Source organism: Talpa europaea (assembly GCF_964194135.1).
Source record: "Talpa europaea genome assembly, chromosome: 15".
NCBI classification, from domain to species: Eukaryota; Metazoa; Chordata; class Mammalia; order Eulipotyphla; family Talpidae; genus Talpa; species Talpa europaea.
The window spans coordinates 78147611-78175410 of NC_140083.1; the positions used below are offsets into that span (position 1 = coordinate 78147611).

Genomic DNA, 27800 nt, shown 5'->3' on the forward strand with positions numbered 1-27800 from the left:
TTAGATGCTAAACTGCCCTCCCAATAGCCCCTGTGGGGTGCGGATGGGGGAAAAAGAGTCAATTAGCTTTGTGAGTGACATGAAAGTGATTACTGGGATCCTTGTAAAGACCTGAAGATGGGCCTCCCTGGTGGTGCAAGGGGTTAAGACACAACCTATGAAGCGCAACATATGAAGCTGTCCGCAGCCACTGCAGCTCCAGTTCCATCCCCAGGGAGCAACCCATAAGGTGCAGCAGACCTCTCCTGATGCACCCACTACTCCCCTCAGCAGTGTATTTCAGTCAGACTGCCTGTTCTGTTCCCCACTCCATCTTTGGTGAATCCTCTCACCCCCCACACCTCTGGCCTGTACCCCAGCTCTTATATGCATAAATAAATAAATCTTTTTTAAAAAAAGACTTGAAGACAGTGTTCATTACATCATTTGTCATCTCTCCTTTACAGGAGAAACTTCCCATCTTGGGAGCAAGAGCTGTTGCTTTCTTAAGGAACAGGCATCATGAGTTAGGCTGATCAGATTTTCTTCTTTTTGGATGTTAGAAAGTTTGGAACCACTTTTGTGGTCTATAGTTAGTAAGCTTGTTTTATAGACACATTTGTACTCGTCTAATTCCTGGCTCTGTTTTATGTTAGCATATACTTTTGAGTTATTTTGCTCTATTGTGTATGTGTATATATTTATGTCTTTTGTATATCTTAGCTTTTGACGTTAAGTGTAGCTATAACTAAACAAATACTTAGGAGATAGGGTTATAATTAGAGGCAAGAGCTCATGGCCTAGTGTTGAAAAATAGACACAGAGAAACTGCAAAGTCGTGGTTTACTCTTGGTTTCTCTGGCTATCACCCGCTTGACTCTGCTCTAAGTATACTGTTCACTGCTAAGTTCTCGCAGCCCAGCCTGCAACTAAATCTCTGTCCACTTAATGCCCCATCTTACTGCCCGATCCTGTTCTATGTGTATCTGGCCTCCTTACCTCTTCTTGAGGCCCCGGTGCTATGTCGCTGTTCTCTTCTGGATTTGCGGAGACATGAGGTTGAAGACCCTGGTTCTACAAAAAGAAGAGTTTTGCCAGTAAGAAGTGGCTCAACCTCCCCAGCTTCTCAGCTTCTAAGAAGGGTCTTCTGTGTCATATGTAACACAAAGGACGATCATACAAAGCTGTTTCCCTCTAGCTGGTGCCCTATAGGCACCAGGGAAGGCTTTATTGTTATCCTCTGCCATAACTCAAGAAATCAAGATTCAAAGGGTGAAATGACTTGCTGGGACAGGAAACCAGGTGTTTCAGACTCTGCTTCCATGATCAGACACCATGTGATTTATGTGACATGTGTCTAACGTACATCTCTGTGAGAGCCTGAGGATATAAATAGAGGTCTTAAAACCACCGCCTACTGCTTTTAGACTAACGGTCCTTAAGAATGCACTGCAGCTCTCTCACTTAGAGGAGCCTCACCCATGGAAAGCAGTTAAGAAGGGCCAGTGGCACAAAGGTTTTTTTGGGAAATGGTCTAGGTTCTGAGATGAGAACTGCTTAGGAACTGCTAAGCCTGGGGGAGACCTCGGCACTCTAAGGGTTAGAATTATTTTTTTAATTAAAATTTAGTTCACACACTATAAAATTCACTCCTGTAAAGTGGAGGAGCTGACCCACATGGTGCAGCAGACCTCTCCTGTCTCCCTGCTGCTCCCCACAGCAGTGTATTTCAGTAGATCTGCCTGTTCTGCTCCCCACTCTGTCTCTGGTGAATCCTCTCACCCCCCTGCACCTCTGGCCTGTACCCTAGTTCTTGTATGCATAAATAAATAAATCTTAAAAAAAAAAGAAATTCTGTGATTTCTCCTTTAAGGACATTTTCCTTCTTACTTCCCCTGTCTCTCCAGGCCACAACTTACCCCAGAGGTAATAGCGCAGCCCAGATAGTTATCAAAATCTTTGCTCTCTCAGGTGATTCAAATGATGAGCAAGAGCAGATTTTCTCCCAGTTATAATTTTATTTACCTGTTTTTATACGTGATATGACTACAATTCTGCTCGTGAGACAACATGACTAACGATGCCTCCACAAGGGAAGGGGCCTGTCCTGCAGGCCATGGGCTCTCGTGGATTGATGACTTGAGTGGGTTAGTGTCTAAGATGCTCTAGTAGCTTAATCCATAGGGAAGATATGTCTCCTTAGTTGATGACCAAAGCAATCTCCCAGGGGAGGCTAGGAGCGAGTAAATATTATAAATCTCAAACTATATAAGTAGGTAGCCTCAGGGGAGAGGACATGGTGTCTTGAACCTCTTCTCCAGTAGGAGAGTTACTGGCCTGGTCCAGACAGCACCTGGACCCCCATAACTTCCCCAACAGTAAGATTAATCCGAGAATCCAACCTTGTTATATTAATCACCAAAGCCAAGCAGGTGGTCTATTGCTATCTGCTTACTAAAATCATGTAAAACAAAGTCAAATTCAAATTAATTTAGGATGTCCATACTGTTGAGTTGCTCTTTTTACTTTTTTTAAAGGATTCATTTTTTAAATTTTTTTATGCATACCAGAACTGGGGTACAGGCCAGAGGTGTGGAGGGGCGAGAGGATCAGCAGAGACAGAGTCGGGAGCAGAGCAGCTAGATCGACTGAAATACACTGAGGGGAGCAGCAGGTGAGACAGGAGAGGTCTGCTGCGCCATGTGGGTCGGCTCCCTGGCCGGGGATCGAACTCATGTTGCAGTGGCTGGGGATAGCTTGATAGCACTGAGACTTGAACCCCTGAACCACCAGGGAGGCCCAAGTTGCTCTTTTCGGTACAGAACAGTGAGATGTGGTGACGCTTTCCCTAAGTAAACTCCAATGTACCCTGTGCTTATTCACTATCAAAAAGCACAGCTAACCTCTGGCAGAAACCAGCCAAGGGGAAGTTTTCTATATTGCAGTGTTAGGACCTTCAGTGCTTCAAGAGACTCAAGACTGAGGGCAAAATAACATCGATGATTTAGATTTTAGTACCTCAGGGGAGTCAGCTGAGAAAACCTCATTGTCCTCTTCCTTGTCTTCCATCTTTTTTGTCTTGTCAGATTGCGATCCAACCTGTGGATCAAGGCAGACAATGTAGGAGAAAATCGCACACTTTCACACCCTGGATGCTGCCCTCGCTCCCTTTCTGTCAGGTCCTCTCAGACAGCAGGAGACGCCTCAGGCAGTCTGGACAACCTTCCGTTGGGCACATGCTGTAGTAGGGGTCTGATTTGAGGGGGTTCCAGAAATCTCATGCTCCCTTACACATAAGGGTTATGTCCTGGCCTCTGTCACTGCCCATATGTTACCTTCTGATCATTTCGTTTAAAACTGCAACCCTGACCCACTCCCCTATGCCTTCCCCTATTTAATTTTTCTCCATATTTCTTATCATCACTAAATTGTAATTTTACTTATTTATTCTGTTTCTTATTTATATCTCCTCCCTTCCCACCCCCACTAGACTGTAAGACGCAGAAAAGTGGGACTTTTGCATTTTGATCACTGTAATTACCCCATCTCCTAGAAAAGTACCTGAATCATTAGTAATTGTGTAATGAATGAATGCATCTTGATGCCATTTAGTCACATGTCTCACCATAATACTCTTTATGATGTCCCTGATAGGTGACCATGTATCCTTAGTTATTAACATCAAGGAAGAAGAATTATTTCTCAAGGTGACCCTCCCATATTGGTTTTTGGAAGCCCCTTGTGCCCTTTCTCCTATATTAAAATTTTTTTTCTATACCTTTTTTTAAACAGTTAAATAACAAAAGTTCCTTTTGTATTAATCTAAAATATACATAAAGAATTTTTACATATAGGGCCTAGTTCTGCCCTTGAAGAGCCTCATAAAACAGGTTGAGTTTCTTTAGATGACACAGACTTTCCTTATAATTTGAATAGAATATGACTTGATTTCTAGGTCACTCCAGGAACTGGTTGCTCTCCAGAAGTTCTTTTCTCTATTTTTTAACAAAATTCTTTTCTTACCCACATTTTCCCTTTCGGAAAGCCATCCCTTTTGCTTTACCTTCCTCTGTGAGTTCTTTCTTCAAGGTCTCTTAACAAATCTCAAATTTCAAAGAAGCTATGTCTTGGAAATTTTCTGATGACATGTTTTTGGGGGTCTCTATACTATAGTCACAAGTATGACACACTGAAGTGAAACTCTCCTCTCTGATCCCCATTAAAAAAAAGGTAAACTGGGCCTCCCCTGGTGGTGCAGCGGTTGAGTGCTGGGCTGCAAGGCTGCCTGCAGCCTCTGCAGCACCGGTTCATTCCCTGGCTGCCAGCGAGGGTCCCATAAATAAAAAATTAAAAAAGGTAAGCTTGGAGTATACAGAAGAAATTAGGAAGAATCTGTTCATGGTAGTATTAGAGACAGTCTTTTGTAGAAGTCAACTACCCTAAGAGTAGATCACTAAATGAATTGCTATGGAGATGTGAGATAATCCCTGGAACCAAAAAAAAGAAAAAAAAAAAGTGCCCTCAAATATCCTTAAGACTGTGATATAATGACAGAAAATCTGACCAACTATGGGGTGACCTGACTACAGTCAAGGAGATTCACATGAAAGTTACCAAAGACTTAACCAGATCCCTTCTCACCTGCGAGGTCAGGGGAGGGGAGGTACAAAGTTCTTCTGGGCTCACACTGTTGGCGTTCTCCTTTTCTTTGCTCTCAGAAACTCTTGCTGGCTTCTCTGGTGGCTGTGGATCAGGTGAGGCTTCTAAGGAGGCCCTGGGGCTTGGAGTCCCAGTCCCCAGGAAGACAGCGGAGCTGCTGGGTGAACCCTGCTCCGAGGCCTCAGGGCTGGAGGTGATGTTGCCTGAGGAGGGCCTGGGGCTGGGCGTGCCTCTGGGTGGAGGAGGCCTGGTAGGGGGTGCTGAGGTCCTCTGGATAGAGGGTTTCTTCTTTAGTTGTTCAGATCCTTCACTTGCGGTGCGGGCTCGGAGAACTACCTCTGGGAGAGTCGCAGGCTGCTCTGAGGGGATAAGAGGTCCTCCTGGGGCTGGTGCCGGGGAGCAAGGGGGAACTTCCTCCCTGGGCTGGCTGTCCTCCGTGGTGGGAGAAGGCTGGGCCGGGGTGGGGCCGTTGCAGGCTGGCAGAGGCGCTTCCTCCTCAGAGGAGCCTGCTTCAGACTCTTCGTCCTCGTCCTCGACTGCCTTCTCTTTCAAGGGCTCTTCTTTGATCTCAGAGCTGTTTTCTCCTTGGGCTGGCTCAAGTGGCAGTTCCTCTTCACTTGCTGAGATAGATTCCCTTTCACTCTTCAGAGAAAGTGAAGAGGGACTGGTAGGGGAGGTCAGAGGACTGGACGCTGTAGAGGTTCGAACCGGGGAAGAGATGACCAAAGAACGCCTGCTGCTACTAAAAGGGAAAGGGATTCAGATTCAGAAGCTTTAACACGGGCAGCAACCTCAGCGCCCAAGTTGAAGAGTCATGGGGGCACAGAGTAATAAAAAAAAATAGACAATTTCAATGAAATTGAAAGTTTGTATAATTTACAGTCATGTTTACGTTGCAAAGGGGGAAATGGCTATAAAATTTTCTCTCTATCACTCTCTCAGCAACATGAAAAATAAAACAAACTACAAGGAAAGACAACAAAATAGTAACAACGCATTTTCCCTGGGGAAAAGATTCATGGGTGATAAGTAGCTGAGTCATGCGGATTCTGTATTTGCAAATTTGCTTACTCCCTCAAATGTATTTATAATCCCAAAGCCATATTTGTGGTTCTTTCAGGGTCATTCACATGCGCAAGCTGTGAAAAATGAGCGCCTGGAGTGAACATTCCAGCTGAGGTCTGGGAGAACTGCCTTCTTTCAGTTCTTAGACCATAAACATGTTCTCCTTGCCATGTTTTCCACATTGTTGTACTTTCTGTTGGTAATTTAGCTATTTAAAATGGCTTTCAAGTGTTGTGCCAAAGTGTCGTCTAAGAGCCAGAAAGAAGCTTGTGATGTGCCTCATAGAGAAAACATGTCTGTTAGATAAGCCGCCTTCACACATGAGTTATGGTGCTGCTGGCTGTGAGTGCAGTATCAAGGAAATCAACAATCTAAGACAAGGTGCTATGCTGATCTACTGATGAAAACACGGGACCCAGGGGCGCACAGGAACCCACCCCTGTGTCTCCCCTAGGAGCAATGGTCTAGTACTCACTAACCCAGTGCTTGCAGTGATGGAAAAGAACTTAACTATTGCCAATAAGGAAAACTGTAACATTTACTGAATATTCTTGGATACGGTGCTGAGTGCTTCTGTAGCCAACATCAGCTTGACTCCTATTTCACCCCCTTAAGTGCCTCCTAGCACTGTTCACCAACTGGTTAAGCAACCCACAAATATTTACTTAACAGGGACCAGCTGGGTCCCAGGATGGGCAATGAAGAGAGAAGGAGGAGGAGGAGGAGAGAAACTTAGTTTCTGTCTGGTGGGAGTTTCTGATGTGAGATAAACTGAGAGCCATAAGGTTCTTTCTGCACTAGCCCTCGAGGGATCTGTAAGTTTAGAAGGCCAGGGCATCACAAGAAAAGACCAGACTACGCTGCAGAGTTGGGACATCTTGGTTTCAGTGATGGTATGTTTCAGAAGAAGGGATAATTAGAAAGAACTCTGGCTTTCAATGCCAGGAAGAGAAGCCATAGAGTTTTCAGAGCAAAACAAAATTCTTGTAGGAAGGCGACGTTAACCCCTCAGTGATTCTTTTTAAGTCTTTAAATGCTAAATGAGTAGTACAAACAAATATGAGTTCTTCCTTGAAGTGCCCAGCTCAGTTTCACTGCCTCCTTTAAAGCCTCCCTAATCATCTGCATGTGGACAAATTATCCTTCTGGAATTTCTACTGACTTCATTAGGTACACTGTCCCCAGGACACATTTTCTGTCCTTTCAGCTTTTTAATAAGTTCTTTAGAGAAGGACATGTTTCTGATGTCTTTGGATCCTTAACTCTAACATTAAGCCTTGTGCATAGAAGAAACTTAAAACTTTCTAAACAAAGATTTTAGAAAAAAGAAAGTGATCAGATACTGAGAGACTGGTGAATTGTTTACACTTAGCAGCATAAAGAATGTATGAAGACAAAAGACACACACACACAAATGGAAAAGCAAGCCACAACAAATTGAGAGAACATATTTGCAATGCATATTATTAAAGGATTAATATCTAGAACCCTAGGGCCTCCCCTGGTGGCACAGGTGGTTGAGCGCTGCGCTGTGAAGCTGTCTGCAGTCTCTGCAGCGCCGGTTCGATCCCCGGCCGGCTGGCGAGGGTCCCACATGGCACTGCAGACCTCTCCTGTCGCGCCTGCTGCTCCCCTCAGCAGTGTATTTCATCAGTCTGCCTGTTCTGGTCCCCGCTCTGTCTCTGGTGAATTCTCTCACCCTCCCGCGCATCTGGCCTGTACCCTGGTTCTTGTATAAATAAGTAAATAAATCTTTAAAAAAAAATCTAGAACCCTCCCCACAGAAAAAATTTAAATCAATTTTTTTAAAAAAGGGAAACAACTGGATTGAAAAATGTGAGTAAAGGATAAACAGGAAAGTCAGACCAGAAACCTTAAATAGCCATTAATATGAAAAGATGTTCAAGGTAACTAGCAATTGTAAATTAAAAATACAAAATATTCCATTTCATATTCATTAAGTTGGAAAATTTAAGAAGTCTGACAATGTCACATGTAGCAAGAACATGGAGTAATGGGTCTTTAGTTTTTGCTGGTGGGTTGTAAATTGGAACAATCACTTTGGAGAGCCATTTGGCCAGGGCAAAATCTACTAAGGTTAACAAAGCCCAAATACAGACTAGACTATCACTCAGCAATTCCACTCCTAGTATACACCCTAAAGAAAATCTTGATAATACTCACAAGGAGAAATGTAAAATATGCTCATTGCAACATTATTTGTAATAGCAAAAAACCTGGAAAACCACTCAAGTGTTCTTTATCAGGAGGACAGATAAGTGAACGAGGCATAAAATAGCATCCTTGACAGTTACAAGAAGGAAGACCAGACTAGCAACACGTTGCAAGGATAAATCTCACAAATAATAGTAAGAGAAAAAATAAAGATGAAAAAAATACTAAGAACAAAAGAAATTGCAAAAAAATACATACAGTATACCTCCATTTGCATAAAGTTTAAAACAGGCAAAACAATATTTTCTGTATGCACATATATATGTGTATAATGAAAGTAAAAAGACATAATGGGAATAATAAATCCTAAATGAAGACAGTAGTTACCTTTGGTGGGTAAGGGGTAGGGAGAGAAAGCGAAGTGGCAGAGGCATTGTGAGCTTCAATGATATACGTAACAGTGGATTTCTTAAATTGGATGGCTAGGGATATTATTATTTGTTGTTTCCTTTATACCTTAAATTATAGCTGATATAATTCCTAAAAAGAAAAAGGATTTATACAAGGGTGTAGTGCCAACCAACCGTGCAGATGAACACAAAGCAAAGGCCAGGGTTTGGGATTAGAGGTCAGGGCGCTGAGTATGTTCACGCACTGGACAACGCAGCAGAGCTTGCTCACCTTGATAGTCCCTTCACCACAAAGACTTTGTTGGAATGTTGCTTCTCCAGTTTGCTCATCACCTCGTAGAGATTGTGGTTCAGCTAGAGCCAGAGAGAAGGAAGAGGATGCTAGCCAGCCGGGAACCCGACACTGGCATATCTCTGCCCTATTCAGACAGCTCCCCCAAATAAAACGTCCCCTCTCTTTTAACTCTCAGTGATAAAATTCCTCATCTCTCTCTACTAGTGTCCTGGGCCCTGTCCTGCCACCCTTCAGCTCTACTTTTCCCATCAGCTCCCCCAAGGCGGGGCCCACAACTGATGTTTGTGGTTCTAGCTTCTCAGGTGATTCAGGGAATGAGAACTCATAATTTTAACAGGGCATATGATAATTTAGCCAGAGAAGCTGTGGAGAGGAATATGTATGGATGTATAATATAGTTCTATAGTACAATATTATGATATAGTTACTATTGTAATAAGAAGACTCTTAAGACTCCCAAAGCAAGAAAAGACCCCTTAAGGCCATGTTCTTTGGCTGCCTGTCACTGAACAGGACTGGCTTTATTCAAAACTAACTACCTGAGAAACTGACCCGTTCTTTCAGTTTCTCCTCACCATTGTTCCTTTTAGCAACAAAAGATACCGATTTCATGGTTTGGCTCTCCATTTCAGCTATTCCTTCCACAGTACCACGGCTCACCTGAAGCTTAAGTTTGGATGGATGCAGTTATTCAGTGGTTAACGGAGGTGAAGGCCCTCTGATAGTGTAAATATGTGCTTTAATATGGTCTGATACAGTCAAGTAAGTGATATTATTTCATAATTAGAACACAGTAAAAATCTGTGGTACTAATATGGATATTTATAGAAATGATGTAAATTAGGGCTACCTTCATATTTACTGGAAAACCCACATAGGTGTGTAAGTTGGCCAAATGTTGCTCACCTTGCTCATCTCCCTGTAGAAGACATCCCTCAAGTTGGAAATGTTTTGGAAGATGGTCACATAACAGCCAATGCGACTAGCAGGAGGCAAAACAGTACACAGGTAAGGAATGGGAAAAGAGCTCCTTGAAATATAAGATAGGAGCTTAGACCAATGTTAATCAGAGGAAACACCTCACATTCTAAACTCGGGATGTTTTGTGATCTGGATTTGCCAGCCAGGCCAGAAGCATACCTGACTCTCAGCAGGACTACCAGTCCAGGATGACAGAGCTCTAATTTTGGGACAGAATTAGACATAAAAGTGCTTTGAAGATTTTTTTTTTTTAAGTGCTGTGTAAGTATAAGGCTATATAATTATAGTGAGTAATTATTCTTTTTTCATTATGTAATATTTGGACTTCTATGAAGCTACGTGCATATTAATGGAATTCTACTGCAAATGAATTGGGGAAGTTGACAGTTGATTCTATTTAAATTAAGAGTCACAAAATTAATGTTTTAAAATACATTGTAGAATAATATTAAATGACAACAGAAAATATTTTGACTCTAATTGTATTAAAGTGTATCTTATATAAGAGAAGAAAATAGGTTACAAATAGAAATTCTATTCAGATTTCTCCTCCAATGTGGAAAATTTACATCTAAAACACTTTCACCTCTTGTGAAGCAAAGACATCTTCATTAATGGAAATCATTAACTGCTGGTCTATCGTCTACATAAACCTACTGACAGGTGTTTACAAAGCAAGTCTGCTTAAAAATATATGTACTTGAGCATGAAACCAGATACTCCTAAGACACAGGATGACAGCACTTTACTTGCCAGGAACTCCCCTATCCAAGGAGCATCTTGTATTTAAACCTGAAAAGCTGGTAGAGCAAGGATAGTTATCTCTGTACTGCAGTGAAGATCCCAGGGTCTAGAAAGATAAAGTGGCTTGGCTAACACCACACACAAGTTAGTAGCTGGACGGAGGCTACATTCCCCTCTTGGATCAGGCTTTTCAAGGAGGTGACATGTTTGGGCTGCTAGGAGAACAGGCCCTCCTCTGGCCTAAGCCTCTGGCCCTTTCTTGGATTTCAGTCATTACCTATTATAAAGAACAGGCAGCTCCTCTAGTAGTTCCTGGTTCAAATCTTCAAACACAATCTGGGCTTTGTTGAATTCCTCCTCTGCCTGGGTGGTAAAAAAGACAGACAAATCCCTCTCGACACTGAACCCAAGGCTAGAGGCTGCCTCCTTTAACCTCTGAATTTTTTCAGGGACTAGAGTCCCTTGGAACTACAGCGCTCCTTCCCTAGACCTATGCCCTCCCCCACCTCGAGTCTCTGACTATCCTTACAGCATCAGTGTCAGAGGAAACAGGATTTCCTTTAGGACACTGGATGCAGAATTGATCATTCCTAGGCCCAGTCTGGCCCAACCACCTGCCACCATCCTGTGGAGAGGGAGGGCAGGAAGCTTTTACCAGACTTTTTTCTTTTCTTTTTTTTTTTTTTACCTTGGCGGTCTTGGCCTCATCTTTCTTCTTGGCATTTTGTAATGCCTCCAGGTGGTGCCGGGCACTGTCGTAGTCCACAAGTTTCCGACCCCGCTTGGCGATTCTCTCCTAACCCAGAGTCATAAGAGAGGACCTTGGTGCTCACTTTTCAGTGGCCAGGATGTAGGTACCATCATATCAAATAGAAAGACAATATTCCTGGCTCCTATTATCAATTTTCTCGTTCTAACAAGGTTTTTAAGCCAAGGGAGCTTCCTTGCTATCTGTAAAGGATGGCATTCTCAGTGGGACACAGTGTAAGGGGTAATCCTAACAGCACATGGGAGGTGGCACTAAATTTTCATTTCATATGAGCCCTCTCTATAAACTGGTTCAGCTCCAGACATGACCTTGAGACTACTATTAAAGTGAAAGTCAAAAGTTTTATGCTTTACTCCTAATTTTATTAGCCCCAGGATCTAAGGCAAGACACATCTCTTTTGGAATCTCAATAACTTCATCTGCTCTACAGTGTTAGTGTTACAGAAAGCTAATTATAAAACCCAATAGCACAATAAAATCGTAAATTACACTGAGAGAAAGTTTACTCAATTTTATCCAAATGACAAATTATACCAGGGAGAAACACACTATATTATTGGTCCTTGTCTCATTCTCTCAATCACAGAATTTGAAAGAATCTTAGTGATTTTCTGATCCAACTTCCTATTCAGTACAGCACATGAAGCTTCACTACAATCAAGGTAAGAAGTAGTTCAACTTCTGCTTAAACAGAGACAAGACAACTCACTACCTCACAGTATAGTTCATGTTTAGAAAATTTTAACTGTTAGAAACATAAGTCATGTGCCCTCTAATTTCTTCCTATTAATCTAAAATCAGCACAATGTTAGCATAAATCAGAACTGAATGAATAAAAAAAATTCGAATTCTGCTTTCTAGAAGAGTCTAGAACATACCAAATTCCTCTTTCATCTTACAGACTTTCAAGTATTCGAATATAACTATTAGGACTCCGCCAAGTTTCCTCTTCTCTACAATAAACATCTTAGTCCCATCAGCTGTTTCTGAGATTTAAAAAGGAGGCCCTGACCTGGGTCTCATTCAAACCAGCCTGTACCGCATTGACTGAAATCTCAGTCTAAACATAACCTCCACTTCACCGAGGACCCTCCACCCCAAGCCCTCATCTAATCCTCAACTTGAATTCTCCTCCTATCTGACTTCACTCATAACCATGGGCTCTCCCTCTATTTATTGTACTTAACCCAATATTCTCTGACTGGTATCACTCACAACCCATCCTTGATGATGTAAGTACCTTAATCTCGCTGAACTGGGCTACATAGTTTTCCATGGTCCTCACAGCCTGGTCAGCTAGTTTCTCTTCATAGTCTTCCCAAAGGAGATCATTATTCTGTGGGACAGAGGCACAGGGCAGTGATGAGGTCTCATGTCTCAAAAAACAACTGCATACCAGGGAAATACCCAAATTCTTCCTCCAAAAAACTTCCTTTTTGGAGCACTGTATTAGACTATCATGTTTGGTTCCTGGGAAGAGTCAGATGAAGAAAGAACCGTTCCCAAGGAACTGCCCCTTTGGAGACAGGTCATGCCTTCAAGGATTAAGAGCAGAGTAGATGGTCAAAGCCTTGGACTCTAGAGTTTGAGAAATAAGGATGTCTGGATGTAAATAACTGCAAGAAGTTAGTTTCCAAAAACAAGCAACAGGTTTTATGTCAGTAAAAATTTTGAAAGGTTTTAATGAGGGGAAAAGGGTTGAAAACAGAGGAATCCAGGGACTAAGGAAGACTCGTTTTTACCTTTACAGTTGCAACTTCTTCTTACCACCCATGATTGAGATCATGCAAAGGAACAATGTGAACTGGCTCGTTGTTTTCTTATTTGCTTGGGTGGAGAAGCTAAGATGGGGCTGAGGTGAGGGCGGGGGTGAGTGCTGAAGCGTTGTAGGGCCCAGAACATTCTTACCCCTACGATGGCTTTCAGCTCCTCGTGCCCATCCCACTCGCTGCTGTAGATCTCCTGCAAGGTTTCTGACACTCTCTTTGAACTTTCATGCATCACTGAAAGGGAAGAACTCAGTCCTACCATAAAGTTTCCAAAAATCAGCTTGGTTACGTGGGTGACATGCAAATCAGCGGGTCCAATTCACTAGGCCAAACTCAGAAGGTCTGAGTTATCACTGAGGGAGGCTACGCGGGGTTGTGATAGGAAATGTTACACTTCACGGTCCCACAAAGCTCCAGAAGCCGGGGTAGGCAGTCAAAAGCCTGAGTATGGTTGTTTTCCCCCATCTCCTGACCTCTCAGTAACCTCATAAATGCCCTCTGCATTCTCTTGTGCTGCAATGCCCACCTTTGACTGCACTGAGGAAGTTCTTTAGGTCCTTGTAGAGCTTGTTGCCTTCTGTCTGAAACAGAGAAGTGCCTCTTATGATTAAAGAGATACATTTGGGGGCCTCCCAGGGGATGCCAGGGGTTAAGTTGCAGCTCTATGAAGCTATCTGCAGTCACTGCAGGACGAGTTCGAGCCCTGGCCAGGGAGCTACCCACATGGCACAGCAGACCTCTCCTGTCTCGCCCGCTGCTCCCCTCAGCAGTGTATTTCAGTCAGTCAGCCTGCTCTATTTCCACTCCATCTCTGGTGACTCCTCTCACCCCCTGCACCTCTGGCCTGTACCCCAGCTCTTGGATGCATAAATAAATAAATCTTTTTAAAAAACAGAGACATTTGGGGAGATACTCCAGAGGTCAAAGTAGAAAAGTAGCTTAAAAGCAGAAATAAATCTTGGAATTCTTCCAAACATTTGCAAATGTTATAAATTAACCTCTACTCTCTTTACCAGGAAGTTGTGGGCTGCCTCTTTTGGGGCAATTTTAAGTTGGGAGGTTGCTCAAGTCCTGTTGCATTGGAATGTCTTCCTTCTTCTGTCTGTTCTCTAGTAACCCAAGTCCCTCTGTTGAAATTTAAGTGTCCTGCCAGATACCATCTATGCATTTCTCTCCGGGAGATAATGGCTCCCATTTTCTTGTCTTCTTTAAAAAAGATCTATTTTTATTTATTTGTGCATACAAGAGCTGGGGTACAGGCCAGAAGTGTGGGGGGTGAGACACCAGAGACAGAGTGGGGAACAGAACAGGCAGATCTACTGAAATACACTGCTGAGGGGAGCAGCGGGGGAGACAGGAGAGGTCTGCTGCACCATTTCCATCTCCAGCTGACCAGGGAGTTACCACACAATGCAGCAGAGGCAGCAGACAGCTACACAGTGCTGTGCCTAACCCCTTGCCCCATGGAGGTACAATTTTATAGTCCGCAGAATCTGAATGAATACGTTCTACCCTTTGTTGCATCTCACTAAAGCCCCAACTCCATCTCTGTGGTTTATTTATTTATTTATTTAAAGGCTACTGGTTTTATTTTTTTAATTTAATTTTTTTTAAGATTTTATTTATTTATTTGTAAAGCACTGGGTACAGTCAGAAGTGCGGGAGGGTGAGAGAATTCACCAGAGCCAGAGCGGGGAGCAGAGCAGGCAGAAGGACCGAAGTACACTGCTGAGAGGAGCAGCGGGCGGCAGGGAGGTCTGCGCGCCATGTGGGACCCTCCTCTGGTGGCTGGGGAGCAGCCGGTGATCGAACCGGCGCTACAGAGGCTACGGGCAGCTTCGCAACCCAGCGCTCAACCACTGCGCCACCGGGGAGGCCCTATTTATTTATTTTTTTGAAGATTTATTTATTTATTTATACAAGCATTGGGTACAGTCAGAAACGTGGGAAGGTGAGAGAATTCACCAGAGCCAGAGAGGAGAGCAGAACAGGCAGACTGATGAAATACACTGCTGAGGGGAGCAGCGGGAGGCAGGAGAGGTCTGCACGCCATGTGGGACCCTCGCCGGTGGCTGGGGATCGAACCTGCGCTGCAGAGGCTGCAGGCAGCTTTGCAGCCCAGGGCTCAACTACTGGGCCACCGGGGAGGCCCCTCTTGCTCTTTCCTTTAAGAAGCTGATATGAGGGTGTGTGGGTGGTGGCAGGAGGTAAGGGGGGGGTTGGGGAGACAGCACTAGCTGTCATTTTATTTTTTTTTACCTGTCCTCATGCCCCTGAAATGTCTCCAGTCTAAACAATACCAGGGTCTGTCTTCTTTCCTGACAGACACGACACTCATAGTCTTAGGTTCTCACTTGTCTGGAAGTCAACATCTGTCTCTACCACCAACTAGAAAGTTACCCCACTGCTCTGGCTTCCATTTCCTCATCTATAAATGCCCAGGTAAAGATTTTATCACTGCTGCTTTTTTTCTGAATCCTTGCCAAGTTCTTGGTAGCACCATAAAGTCCAAGTTAACCCTTCCCACCCTTTCTACAAACAGTCCCAGCCCTTAATTAACGAACCAGTCACTCAGAAAGCTTGTCCAGATCACTCAAGTAGACAGAGCTGTATCCTGAGAAACTGGGGTGTGGGAATGAAGAAAAAGGTCCCTACCACTATCCCTACTTGCTGGAGGAGAAAAAAATGGACTCAAAGAAACCCTGACATTCAGCAGAACAAGTGTAAATAGTGTAACTAAAGCCTGAGTAAGTGCTGGAAGCCTGTGATCTGATGGAGATGCAGAAGGGAAAGATGAAATAAGATTATTGTATTTGATTTTAAAGGCAATGAATTGGAAGCAGCTGTTACTACCAGAAATAAGAAACTAAAATGTTATCTGAGGATAAGAATTCTTCCTAAAGAATAGATTCTGGAGAAAGGGAAAGCGGGGAGCAAGCAGAGTCCTCAAAAAAACATTACCTACAGAAACTTGATCAGGAATCCAGGGCCAGTGGCAAGGCCTTAAAATCAGGCTGGGAAGTTTGGGAGTGATATTTTTATTGAAAAAAAGTGCCCGGGCCTCCCTGGTGGCACAGGTGATTGAGCGCAGCGCTGTGAAGCTGTCTGTAGCCTCTGCAGCGCTGGTTTAATCCCCGCCAGCCTTGGAGCAACCCACATGGCAAGCAGACCTCTCCTGTCTCGCCCACTGCTCCCCTCAGCAATGTATTTCATCAGTCTGCCTGTTCTGTTCCCCGCTCTGTCTCTGGTGAATCCTTTTACCCTCCTGGGCATCTGGCGTGTACCCCGGTTCTTGTATAAATAAAAAAAAAAAAAAAAAGAAAAGAAAAAAAGCCCCCAAGCCGGCTATACATAAGGGATAGGGCACATGACCAACTGGTCTACCTGAGGGATATTTCACTTTTGATCTCCTTGAGCTTGTCCTTTTCCCTTCTGTTCACTTAAGTCATCCCAGTCTAACCTCAGGCCTACTGTGGTGTCAGTCTCCTTAAACGGTGAGTGCTTTAGGGCAGGTGTATTTCCCTCATGGTGTTTTGTCCTGGCACTGAGCATAATGCCTGGCATGCCCTGAGCACTCATGAAATGTTTGTTAAATGAACTCACCAAGAGGAAAATTTCCAAGCGTGTTCAAACACCAGTTACTATAGGTCTATCGTTGTTCAGGCAGGATGCAAGCTTTCCCTTATTCCTACACTTGATCTTTGCCGAAAGGCTGGGAAGTGATTCCCTTATTCCTAATTTCACTCCATTTCATTTCTCAAATACATTTTCTACTCAAGTGACATTTAGGTGGTGGGTCTGCACTGGGAATTCTGAAGGGATTGTCCCATCTGATCTTCTTATTCTGCTTGACTGGCCCTTCCTTCATCTATTGCTCTTTCTACTCATAATCTGCCTTTGTAGATTTTTTTAAGGCAGAGAGGGGCAAAGAGGGGCAAACTTCTCTTATCCACTATTTTTTTTTAATTGACAGGGAACTATTTTCTTGCTGTTCTCTTCAGACACCAGCCACAAGCTTTCACCTTTCAAGGTGGCTGCCAACTCACTGACGCTTGTTCTTTTCATGCCTGCACTGGAAGTAGAACAGTAACTAGAATTGAGAAGAGGGCCAGAGAGGTCTCCTAGTGAGATACAGTGAAAAAAGCAAGGGTTTAAGTTTGAATTCTAGCTCTCCAAGTCTCTCATGCTGTTACCCTGATTAAATTTCTTCCCTGTCACCCAGATTTTATTTCCCCTCAAAGGATCTAGACTATCCTTTATAAGTGAATGTTACATAGAAAAATCTACTTGTAGGTCTGACAATGGTTTTGGTTTATCTGAAGATAGTCCTTTATCTTTAGAGCTCAATGAAGAAGTAAGATGATGTGAGATCTAGAATTTGCTTCATAATAATCTAGGATGGGGAAAAGTGGATAGAAACATGAAATAAGATGCCCAGGAGTTGATAAGTAATTGAAGCTGGATGATGGGTAATATCGATCATTACCCAGGTTTTTCTGGCTTTCATGTAGTTGAAATTTTCCTTTAAAATAAGTTTATCAGAAAGAAAAAGAAAAACACCGGATAGTCTCATTTATAGCAGGAATTTAATAAGGGATCAAGAAAAAAAACTAATTATAATAAAGTAAAAATCAAAATCAACAGGCAATACAAACCAGAGACATACTACGGGGGGGAAAACGGAGTAGGATCAAAATAAAGGTGGTGGGAATTTTACTTGGACTATAACCAGATGAAAATGCATACACTGTACAAAAATGAAAAATGGTGTAAAAATATATCTAAAATAAAAATAAAATAAAGTAAGTTTAAAAGAACAGATTTCCATCTGCTACTACCAAAGACTTTTTTTTTTTTTGGCCTGTAATCGCTTTTTATTTATTTTTATTTTATTTTTTTATTTAAATTTTATTTTTATATTCCCCATACAATTACAACCCCCTTATTTTGACCCCAAAGACTTTTAAAATATTTCCCAAAATATTGCTTTTAAAATATTTCCCAAAATGGTTCTGATATACAGTCAACTACTTAATTAGATGATGGCAAATATCTTGTAATATAATTTTTTAAGAATTAAGTTGTCATATAACTCAATTAGCTGATACTGTACAATGAAAACCTTGGTTGGTTTCATCCCTGGTTCCTGGGAAGTAACCGCTAATTCCTTGGGATTTCCTGAGTGATAGGGGAGTCATGCTGGGCCCCTCAACTAAACAAATGACTCAGGATGATGCCTGGAAGGCTGGAAAGATGAACAATGTGAGGCCTGGGGCTCTGAGACAAGTGCTAGCAGCCTGATCTCCAGGGAGGGGAGCTGGAGATTAAATTCAATCAGGTGACCAATGATTCATGAGCTAAAAATCACAAAATCTCTAGACACCTGAAGCTCTTCCCTGTTTGGTAATCAACATCATTGCGCTGGAAGGATGATGTATCTCGAGGAAGCAGAAGCCTCACTTTTGGGACCTCACAAACGGGGTCTCATTTTATGAGTCTCTTCACATAAAGGAGCTGGTCATGATTTATATTCTTTATAATAAAGCTATGATTGTAGTAGAATGTTTTCCCGAGTTCTATGACCCCTTCAGTTGGCTACTAGGGACCCCCAAATTTGTAGTCATTTGGTCAGAAATGCAGGTCCCCAGGGGGATCTCTGGAGCTTGTGGCTGGTGTCTGAAGCAAGGCAGTGTGTGTGTGGGGGACTTTGTCCTTAACCTGTGAAATCCGACCTAATTCTGGGTAGTCAGTGTCAGAATTGTATTGTAAGTGGATATTCATTTAAGTAGTAGTCCCCTTCTACTACAAAGAGGGGACTGAAATCTGCAGAACTGATGTCAGATCTGACAAGTGCATGTAACTCACTAAGCACACAATGCCTGACACCTGGAGACAGAGAGTCAACAATCCCAAGGAAAGTTAAACTTCTCTTAGCACTTTTTTTTAATTGACAGGGAACTATTTTCATGCTGATCTCTTTTTAGGGACACTGTTCCTGTTATCCACTTCTTAATGCAAATTTTCTACACAATATTACCCACAATAGGGCCTCCCGTGGTGGTGCAGGTGGTTGAGCACCACGCTGTGAAGCTGTCCGCAGCCTCTGCAGCACCAGTTCAATCCCTGACAGCCAGGGAGGGTCCCACATGGCAGCAGACCTCTCCTGTCGTGCCCGCTGCTCCCCTCGGCAGTGTATTTCATCAGTCTGCCTGTTCTGTTCCCCGCTCTGTCTCTGGTGAATCCTCTCATCCTCCCACGCATCTGGCCTGTACCCCGATTCTTGTATAAATAAATAAGTAAACTAATCTTTAAAAAAAAATATTGCCCACAATATCCAGTGAAACTCAAAGGAACAGTGAGAACAGAAGGTCTGTTGATGACAGGCAGAAGATGGAAGCATTACTTTAGAATAACAGGCTTAGGTGGTGTTCAAAGAGGCAACAGAGAAAACACGGGGCTAATAAGAACCCCCAAGAGCGGGGAAGGGGACTTGGCAGTGGAGTGAAGAAGCCACCCAAGAAACTGAGCAGGGGCTCATTTTGATTTTGTCTAAGGATCTGTGGATACTACAGTACCTCGGAGAAACCACTAAGAGTAAAGAATACCTGTCAGGCCCAGAACCCAGAGTCAGCAGGAACGGAAAAGGTGAGTTTCTCTGGTTCCCAAAGGAAGAATAAAGCAGGAGGTCACCCTGGGGCCCTTGCTGTGGACGAGGATGAGCCGGCAGAGTTGCTCGCTGGTTTAGTTGCTGCTATTTTTCTGCCACTCAACCGTCGTGTCTTCTTTCTCCCTCTAAGCTTCCCTTGCCCCCTTCAGATTACCTGTTGATGGTAGAAGTTGTTGGCACTTTGTTCAAATCGTTCATCTTTGGTTTCCACAGTTTTCCCCAACTTCTGTAGCACCTGGGGATGTAAGTTGGTAAGGGTCACACGTTACAGTCAGGTCCCTCGTACCTGCTGGCTCCTATAATCCTGGCTGTCTCTGCGTGTCGGGTACAACTAAAGGGCCTACTAATATCAGCCCAACAGAATTAGAAATGTAACATATTGCTGAAAAAACAATCATGCTTTGTGGTTCTTCTCAAATTGGGGTACACTTTGGGGGTACACAGCAGTGTGCTAGGGGGTATACATAAAGCTTGGCATGAATAGGGTATAGCTTCAGGGAATGACATTATTTACAGTAGTTTTTTGGCAGGGCAGGGAAAAGCATTATATCAAAAGAAGGATTAATGAGAAGAATATAAAATATGCACAGTTTTTAAGGACAAATCAGGGGACTTAAAATCATTTTCACCTGAGAGACCCTCTTCCAGCCATAGCAGCAGATTCCTCTAGATAGTTGAAGTAAGAGAGATGGGCAGGAGACTCTTAGGACGGCCCTTGTGGAAAATGCAGAGAATTCCTGATATAATGCACTGGAAACTCAGCTAGAAATGAATGCTGTTCATGTGGATTTTCTCTCCACTGGACCCCGAGAGCCAGCCATGACACTGGTCTCAGTGCTAATAATACACAGGTGTCGGGTAAGGACAAATGTCAGGCTTTTCTGCCCTCCCGCCATCAGGATAGATGATAGATCCTTGCGGTCCTGAATGCATGCCTGATGGGGGGCACCTGGAACAGGGTGTGGGCATAGGAAGATGGGGCTTACTTGGGCTAAGACTGTGCTTTTAAGGGCGGCGTCATGGAGACGCCAGCAGAAGCCGAAGCAGAAGCCGAGAGAGAAGCAAGAGAAGCAGAAGCCAAGAGAAGGCTGGAGAGCCCAGACAGAGTGAGGATTTGCTGGGGGCTGGGAGGACTGCCAGCCTCCCAGCCCCCAGCACCCCTGCCTGCCATATGCCTGGTGAACCCCAATAAAAAACCTGCAAAACCACTGAGGACTCTGACTCCTCCTTCACCCGGTCTGCATGGGATCAGAAAAACTGCACCGTGTCTATTCCTGCCCTTACAACAGGACACGGAAATAGATATAGCACCTGTTCTCAAAGGGGCCACTCCCTTATAAACAAGTAATTTCATATAGCAAGAAAGCCTTAATACTTCTTATAATCCCCAGGCCCCAGTTTCAATCTCAGGAGTTGCCCTTAACTACTTCTCTCTCACCTCCTTCAAATCCCTCCACATGTTCATCTAGGGAAACCATCCCATACATACCTTTAGTCTGGACCCTTTTTGATTGTCTGGCCTGTTGCAATAGGACTTTTATGCTGCTACTTAAAACCTCCTAATGATTGTTTATTCACCTGCTTAACAAATTTTTAGAGCTCTCTACCTGCCTGTGTCTATGCAGGCGCACTCTTTTATTCTTTCTCCTTTACCTAATAAACCTGTCCTTTTAAAATGTAAAAACAAGGGCCTCCCCGGTGGCACAGTGGTTGAGTGCTGGGTTGCGAAGCGGCCCCTGCGGCGCCGGTTCGATCCCCGGCTGCTCCCCGGCCACCGGAGGAGGGTCCCACATGGCGCGCAGACCTCTCCTGCCGCCCGCTGCTCCCCTCAGCAGTGTACTTTGGTCCTTCTGCCTGCTCTGCTCCCCGCTCTGGCTCTGGTGAATTCTCTCACCCTCTCGCGCTTCTGACTGTACCCAGTGCTTGTATAAACAAAACAAACAAACAAATAAATAAAAACATGCCTCTATTAAATAAATAAATGTTAAAAAAACCAAGTATTTAAAAAAAATAAAATGTAAAAACAAAACAAAACAAATTTTTATTAAATGCTCAATATGTAATATGTATCTGTAAGTTACAGGTCACACACTCGCTTCCTGATAGGTCTGGGTGAGCTGACCCTCCATTAAGCCTCGTTATTCCTCCTTCCTGAAGGTCTTTCCTTGACGATATTTTTTTCAGTTTCCTGAATAGGTCATACAATTTTTTTTTTTGTTGTTGTACATGCTGTTTCCTCCTTCTGGAATGCCCTGTCCCACCTTGTCTGTCAGGCAGATACCTAAATATACCCAATTCATACCTGTTAGCCTTTGTGATATTTAATGACACTTCATGTCATTAATTGAGTTAATCACCACCTTCTAAGCACTTGCAACTTCTACACCATGGATATGCTTCTATAACTTTTATTATTTGTATTTATCTGTGTCTCTTAAACTGTGAGCTCCTTAAGGATTGGGTACTCTCTTTACTCATCTAGATTTCTCAGTATCTAGCAAATAGATAACATTTAGAACAAGGAGAGTGAAACTGACACAGGAAGGGGATGGATGAATGGGTTGGGTCTTTTTTTTTTTTTTTTTGTAATTTTAAATGGACGGGCTTATTAGTAGAAGGAAAGGGGAAGAAGCAGCTTGCACAGACACAAGTGGGCAGAAAGAGCTGCCACTGCTGCTTTGCAAAGGGAAAAGTTTTGTGAAGAGAAACACCTGCAGTCACAGGTGGGTAAGAGCGCTGCCTGGGCTGGGTCTTGAAGTAAGGTTTTTCTAGAATGGAATGAAGTATCAAGGGGGAGGTGAAAAGAGGGTTCCAGGCAATGACAACATCAGCAGTTGTGGGAGTATGCAAACTCACACGTAGCTTCACGAGCTGGTTCAGTGTGGCTGGCTGAGGGTGTGTTGCAGGGAGAGGTAAGAAAGGACACTAGAAAGGGAGACTGGAGTCTCACTATAAAGGCTTTGAATCATATGCAGGAGCGCCCTGGTCTTGGCAGTGAGGAAGTATCTTCATCCTTAATCCTAGGGGTTAGCACCTCTTATTTCCCTGAGCTCTCTGTGTAGTGGTTAAGATCAAGGCTTCGGGAGTCAGCCAGATATATGCCCCCATCTTGGCCCCTCCAACTTACTGGCTGTAAGTCTTTGAGCCTCAGTTTACAGAACACCTTTTCCCTTAAAGATAACAGTATCTCCTGGAGTTGAGATTTAAACAATTTTAGACATGTAAGTTGCTTTCCTAGTGCTGCCCTGCAGATACTACTCAATGCAAATCCACTACAGTTATATCTCATTGCAATCCTGCCTGTCTTTATTTCCTTTTCAGTTTAACCACATGTGTTTGTCTGTGTCTCTAACTCCACCTCACTTAACTCTGGGCCCTGGATGTGTGGAGTCTGGCATCTTCCGGGCCTCTCCCATACCTCTTCCCCCGCTCCATTATCCCTCCCTCCCCCCTCAAAAACAACACTGTTCTCTAACAGAAAGTTGCAAAACCACCTTGCTAAGCGCTGGGCTCTCACTTCCTTCCTGCTACCCCTCCCTTCCTTTGCATGGGAGTGGAGATGGCTGAAAGATCAGTCGGCTCAGTCTATTGTCAACGTGACAGATTCAGGGGCAGACCAGTTCCCCCCCACACACACCTCCTCCCAGTCTCTAAAGGATCAAGGCAGAAAGGCCTGGAGAGTGAATAAGCTGAGTGAGCACTGCCACCTTCAATTCTGAAAGCGAAAAGATGAGTATTATCACCCTGGAAACATAACCCAGTGCCCAGGGCCAAAGCCATTTGTTGCCATAAGCAACAGGATCATGTGTCTGGGTGCTGAAACTCTGTTATAAATGGCAATCCCTAAAGTCCTGTCCTGGCAGCTGAGAAGTGAGAACACCGATACTTAGAAAGAGCAGGACAAGCGAGAAAGTAAAGCTGTCAAAATGTTAACACTTGGTGAATGTAAAGAATATTCCAGTGCTCATTGACCTATTCTTTTAACTATTGTGTAGACTTTACTAGAAGGTTTTAAAAAAATCACTAAACATTTGGTGGCTTACCATAACCTTTCTCCACAGTCATTTATTGTGTTTTAGTTAATTCTCTCAATTGGGGTGATTTGAATAAGGTCTGGGTATTAGATGTTATTATGGAATTTTGTTAAATTATTTTTCTTAGGTGTGATAACAGTATTGTAGTTATGAAAAAAGTTAATGCTAAAGGCTGTCCTTAACAGGGCTCTAATGTACTTTCCAGCCCTTTCTCCCACACTCCGGTTCTCCAGCTTAGCTGTGCTTCTCACTGTTCTGCCTGAAAGGATTTCCAGATTCCATGCCTTGCTCAGGCTGGCGGGCCTGAGCAGGCAGTTCTCACCACTAGCCTGAGAAACGACTAATCATCCACGATTACTACCTGGACTTCAGCCTCCGTTATAAAACCTCCTTGATTCTCCTCAACCTTTCTGTCTTGGTAATTCCCACAGACATGCAGATCTCTTGTCACTTATTTTATTAGATGTTATATCCTACCCTTACATAGTACATATATTAAACTGGATTATAGGTTTCTTGTGGGCAAGAATGCCTCATTTTTTTTTTAAGATTTATTTATGTATACAAGAGCTGGGGTCCAGTCCAGAGGTGTGTGTGTGTGTGTGTGTGTGTGTGAGAGAGAGAGAGAGAGAGAGAGAGAGAGGACTCACCAGAGACAGAGTAGGGAGCAGAACAGGTGGATCTACTGAATGAAATACTGCTGAGGGGAGCAGCGGGCAAGACAGGAGAGGTCTGCTGCACCATGTGGGTTAGTTCCCTGGTCAGGGATCAAACTCATGCTGCAGTGGCTGTGGATAGCTTCACAGTGCTGAGACTTAACCCCTTGCGCCACAGGGAGGCCAAGGAAAGCCTTTTACCTATCAATAAGTTCCCTCCTGGGTCCAACCCAGTCAATTTTTTTTCTGTAAACATTTGTTGATTGGAAACTTTGGGATACAAGTTGAGTAAAGGTCAACAGAGGAAAAGACCAACAAAAGATTAGTAAAAAATGCCCTTTTCTTGGGGGAGATGTGAGAGGTTTGCCACAGAGAAATCACAAACAGGTGGGAAAAGCATTATGTGAAATGCGAAGATTATCATACTGTAAAAATACAATGAAGCTAGCTTGAATGCATTCTCATGTTGAGGATGGGTGGGAACTGGGAAATAAAACAAGACCATTTCCATATATGTTGAACAGTCCCCAGCCCTTCATTCCCAGCTTTTCAGAGAAGGCCTGGGCAAAAGGTGTTTCCATCCTTTGCTTTGTTCCTGAGAGAAGGTCAGCAGGAAGTGGGGAGGCACAGATGTCTGGGTGGCATATCAGGAAGCTTGTAAAGAGCGTTGCCTGGGATCAGGACCCACAGGCAGGACAGCTGGGTCTCAATATAGTTCTGCCACTTGTCAATCTCCTTCGAGCCCTGTTTCCTTGTTTCTAAAATTGGGATACTAACAATATGTTTGAAGAGTTGACAAGATGAAGTGAGATTATATCACGATGATGTTGGCTCCAGAAATGGAGAGAACATGCCTAATATTCCTGTGCCTTGTCCACTATAAGCATTTAATATTTGACACATTCATTACACGCATTACTCAGATGATTACAACCCAGTGCTTAGAGAAAAACTGCAGTGTCCAGGAAGCCCCCCCTCCTTTTTTTTTTTTTAACTCTAACTCCTCTCTATCTTACTACCAATAACTTCCTGAGACTCAAGGACTCTGGCAGCTGAAGGGAGGGCCCTCCCAGTATTCCAGGACATTCTCATCCAGTCCAGCAGCATCCTCAACCTCCAGGGTGCCAGCTGCGCTGCTCCAACTTCAACATCTGTCTGCTCTTGCATCTAATTGCGGGTTCAGAGCACCTTCTTGATTTCTTTTTTTTAAAAAAAAGATTTATTTATTTATGCTTACAAGAACTGGGGTGTAGGCCAGAGGTACAAGGGGGCTGAGAGGATTCGCCAGAGACAGAGTGGGGAGCAGAACAGGCGAATCGACTGAAATACACTGCTGAGGGGAAGCAGCAGGCGAGACAGGAAAGGTCTGCTGCACCATATGGGTCAGCTCCCTGGCTGGCCGGGGAATGAACTCATCCTGCAGTGGCTGGCAATAACTTCATAGCTCTGTGTCTTTAACACCTGTGCCACCAGGGAGGCCCTCTTTTTGATTTCTGCATTAACCTGGGAGTTCCTTAGGGCAGGTTGCAGTCTGCTCTTTCTCTGCCTCCTCAGGGTTCAGATCAGAAAGAACAGGGTATATGTGGGTGGCTGGTTCTCTCCTTGAGAGTTCAAGGAGCCCTCTCCCCTTCTTACTTTAGTGTCCTTACCATGCTGAGTTTCCAAATCACTAAACATCAACTCTCCCATCTGACAGATGTAGGTTCTACACATGTAGAATCTGTAGCCCAGATTCTGTAAATAATGCAGGGCATTATTTATTCTGAATCCATGTTTAGAAAAGGAGAGAAGTCACAATGCAAGGGTATAGTGTTGATAACAGACTAGGTGAGGTCAGAAGGTGAAAGTGATGTAAAATCAGCTGGTGCATCCTTTAAAAATCATTATTACCCATGAGTTCTTTTGTGTTATGTTTTTTTTTTTTTGGGGGGGGGTTATTTTCTAACCCACGGGTGGCTAGCCTTCTCTACTCCAGAAGTCCTTCCTCCCACACGACTTGTAGTTAGATCTTCCCTTAGGTTCTGGTGTCTCTCAGATTTGTGACTAGAAAGCCTTCTAAGAAGAAACTAAACCACCAACAAAGATGAAATTAGGGTAAGGTGAAGTAACAAAGTGTGGCCACACATTTTTTTTTTTCTTTTTCCTTCTACATGACCCCAGCTTCCTGTGAAAGAAAGTTCACCAACACCCTTTTTTGTACGCATATACACATATTTTTTTCTCTTGTCCTTCTACCTTCCATTGTGAGTCTTTTACATCTGCCTTCCATCAATTCTCAGCTGATAATCCCACTTGGGAGGGCTGGTAGCCTTTCCGCCTTCCCCAAGCCACTGACTGCTCTGCCTTCAGAAGATGGAAGGGGTACCTCAGCTCTTAGACATGTGGTCATTCATCCAAATGCTTCCAAGACCATGGACCTTAGAAAACCAACACTCAATCTCAAGTTCCTCTTATCTCTCTTATCTCCTTTTTCTTCTGATTCATTCATCTTCCCACACAATCTCATCAACTAAGGTGGAGAGCAGGTGTTCAGGTTAGGAGCAAAGACACTATCCTCAACAGGTAGAAACAACAATGCCGTTAAAATATGTGGAGAAGTGTCCGCACAGCCCACACAGGCAGGCGAGGAAGGATGGAGGCCTAGTGCTGGAGCAGAGCTAACACTCTAGAGCCATGTCACCACCACAGGGAACCTGCCACAGACCCCTGACAGCGGGAGAAGCAGATATGGGCTAAGGCTTACAAGCATTTAAACACCACAGAGAGGCCTGGCCGTGTGTGGTCCAGAGAGAATATGCAGAATTACTCGAGTCTTTACGAACTAGTCTAAAGCAGGCGTGGTACTCAGGTGCAGCTCGGCTGAGCGTCAGAGTCTTATGACAGCAGAAATTACCCTTTTTGAACCTTCAATTTCATCACCTGTAAAATACCATCCTCCCTGGAATACTGGGCCCAAAATTGCTCCATTTAGCTGGCAACACTAATTCCTTTCCTTCACCTTTCTGGGTCAGCCTGTGCCTTAAGGTTCTGCGAGATGGGTCCCCCACTTTCCCCATCCTTTCTCGGTGATGTTCCACTTTCTTTCTCAAGTCAGCTCATTTTCATGGCCCCCACCCCACCCTATTTCCCCCCACCCCCACCCCGCCTTCCCTGGGGGAACCCGGACACCCCAGTCTCCAGCTCGGGCACCCTGCACGCCCCTCCGCCACTGGGGCCTCAGCTCCCCTGTGGGGCCCGCACAGGCCGCCCTACCTTCTCCTGGGCCCGGCTGAACTTCTTCTGCACCTGCTTGGCGAAGAGGCCCGCGGCGCCACCTGCCTTACCCTCAGCCATTCTGCCGGCTCCCTAAGGGTAGGCGGCTGGCCCTGTGGTTTTCTGGGGGCCCCCAGGAGGAAGTGCGGGTTCCCGGCATGCCTCGCATCCGGCGGCGGGGCGGCTGGGCCTAGTCCTTCCCACCCACCCCGGTGGGGCACGGCACGCCCCATTGCCAGGCCCCCCGAGACCCCCAGGTCACCCGAAAGCCCAGTGCAGCGAGCCCGGGTTCACCCCGAGGCCACCCCGAGGGCCGTTGCAAGGTCTGCCTGAGGCCCGCTGGAC

At 44.3% G+C, this 27800-nt stretch overlaps 1 protein-coding gene across 1 annotated transcript; it reads right to left on the reverse strand.

Moving 5' to 3' along the window:
- Nucleotides 1-27536, reverse strand: BIN2 (bridging integrator 2; the record flags this gene model as incomplete). The annotated part of the gene is made up of 13 exons (XM_084256126.1): nt 1-30; nt 979-1053; nt 2998-3078; nt 4621-5380; nt 8560-8642; nt 9490-9565; nt 10586-10671; nt 10997-11104; nt 12318-12413; nt 12986-13080; nt 13373-13427; nt 19668-19748; nt 27456-27536. 13 exons carry the CDS (start codon nt 27534-27536, stop codon nt 1-3), a joined length of 1707 nt encoding a protein of 568 aa, XP_084112252.1.
- Nucleotides 27537-27800: the final 264 nt, after the last annotated feature.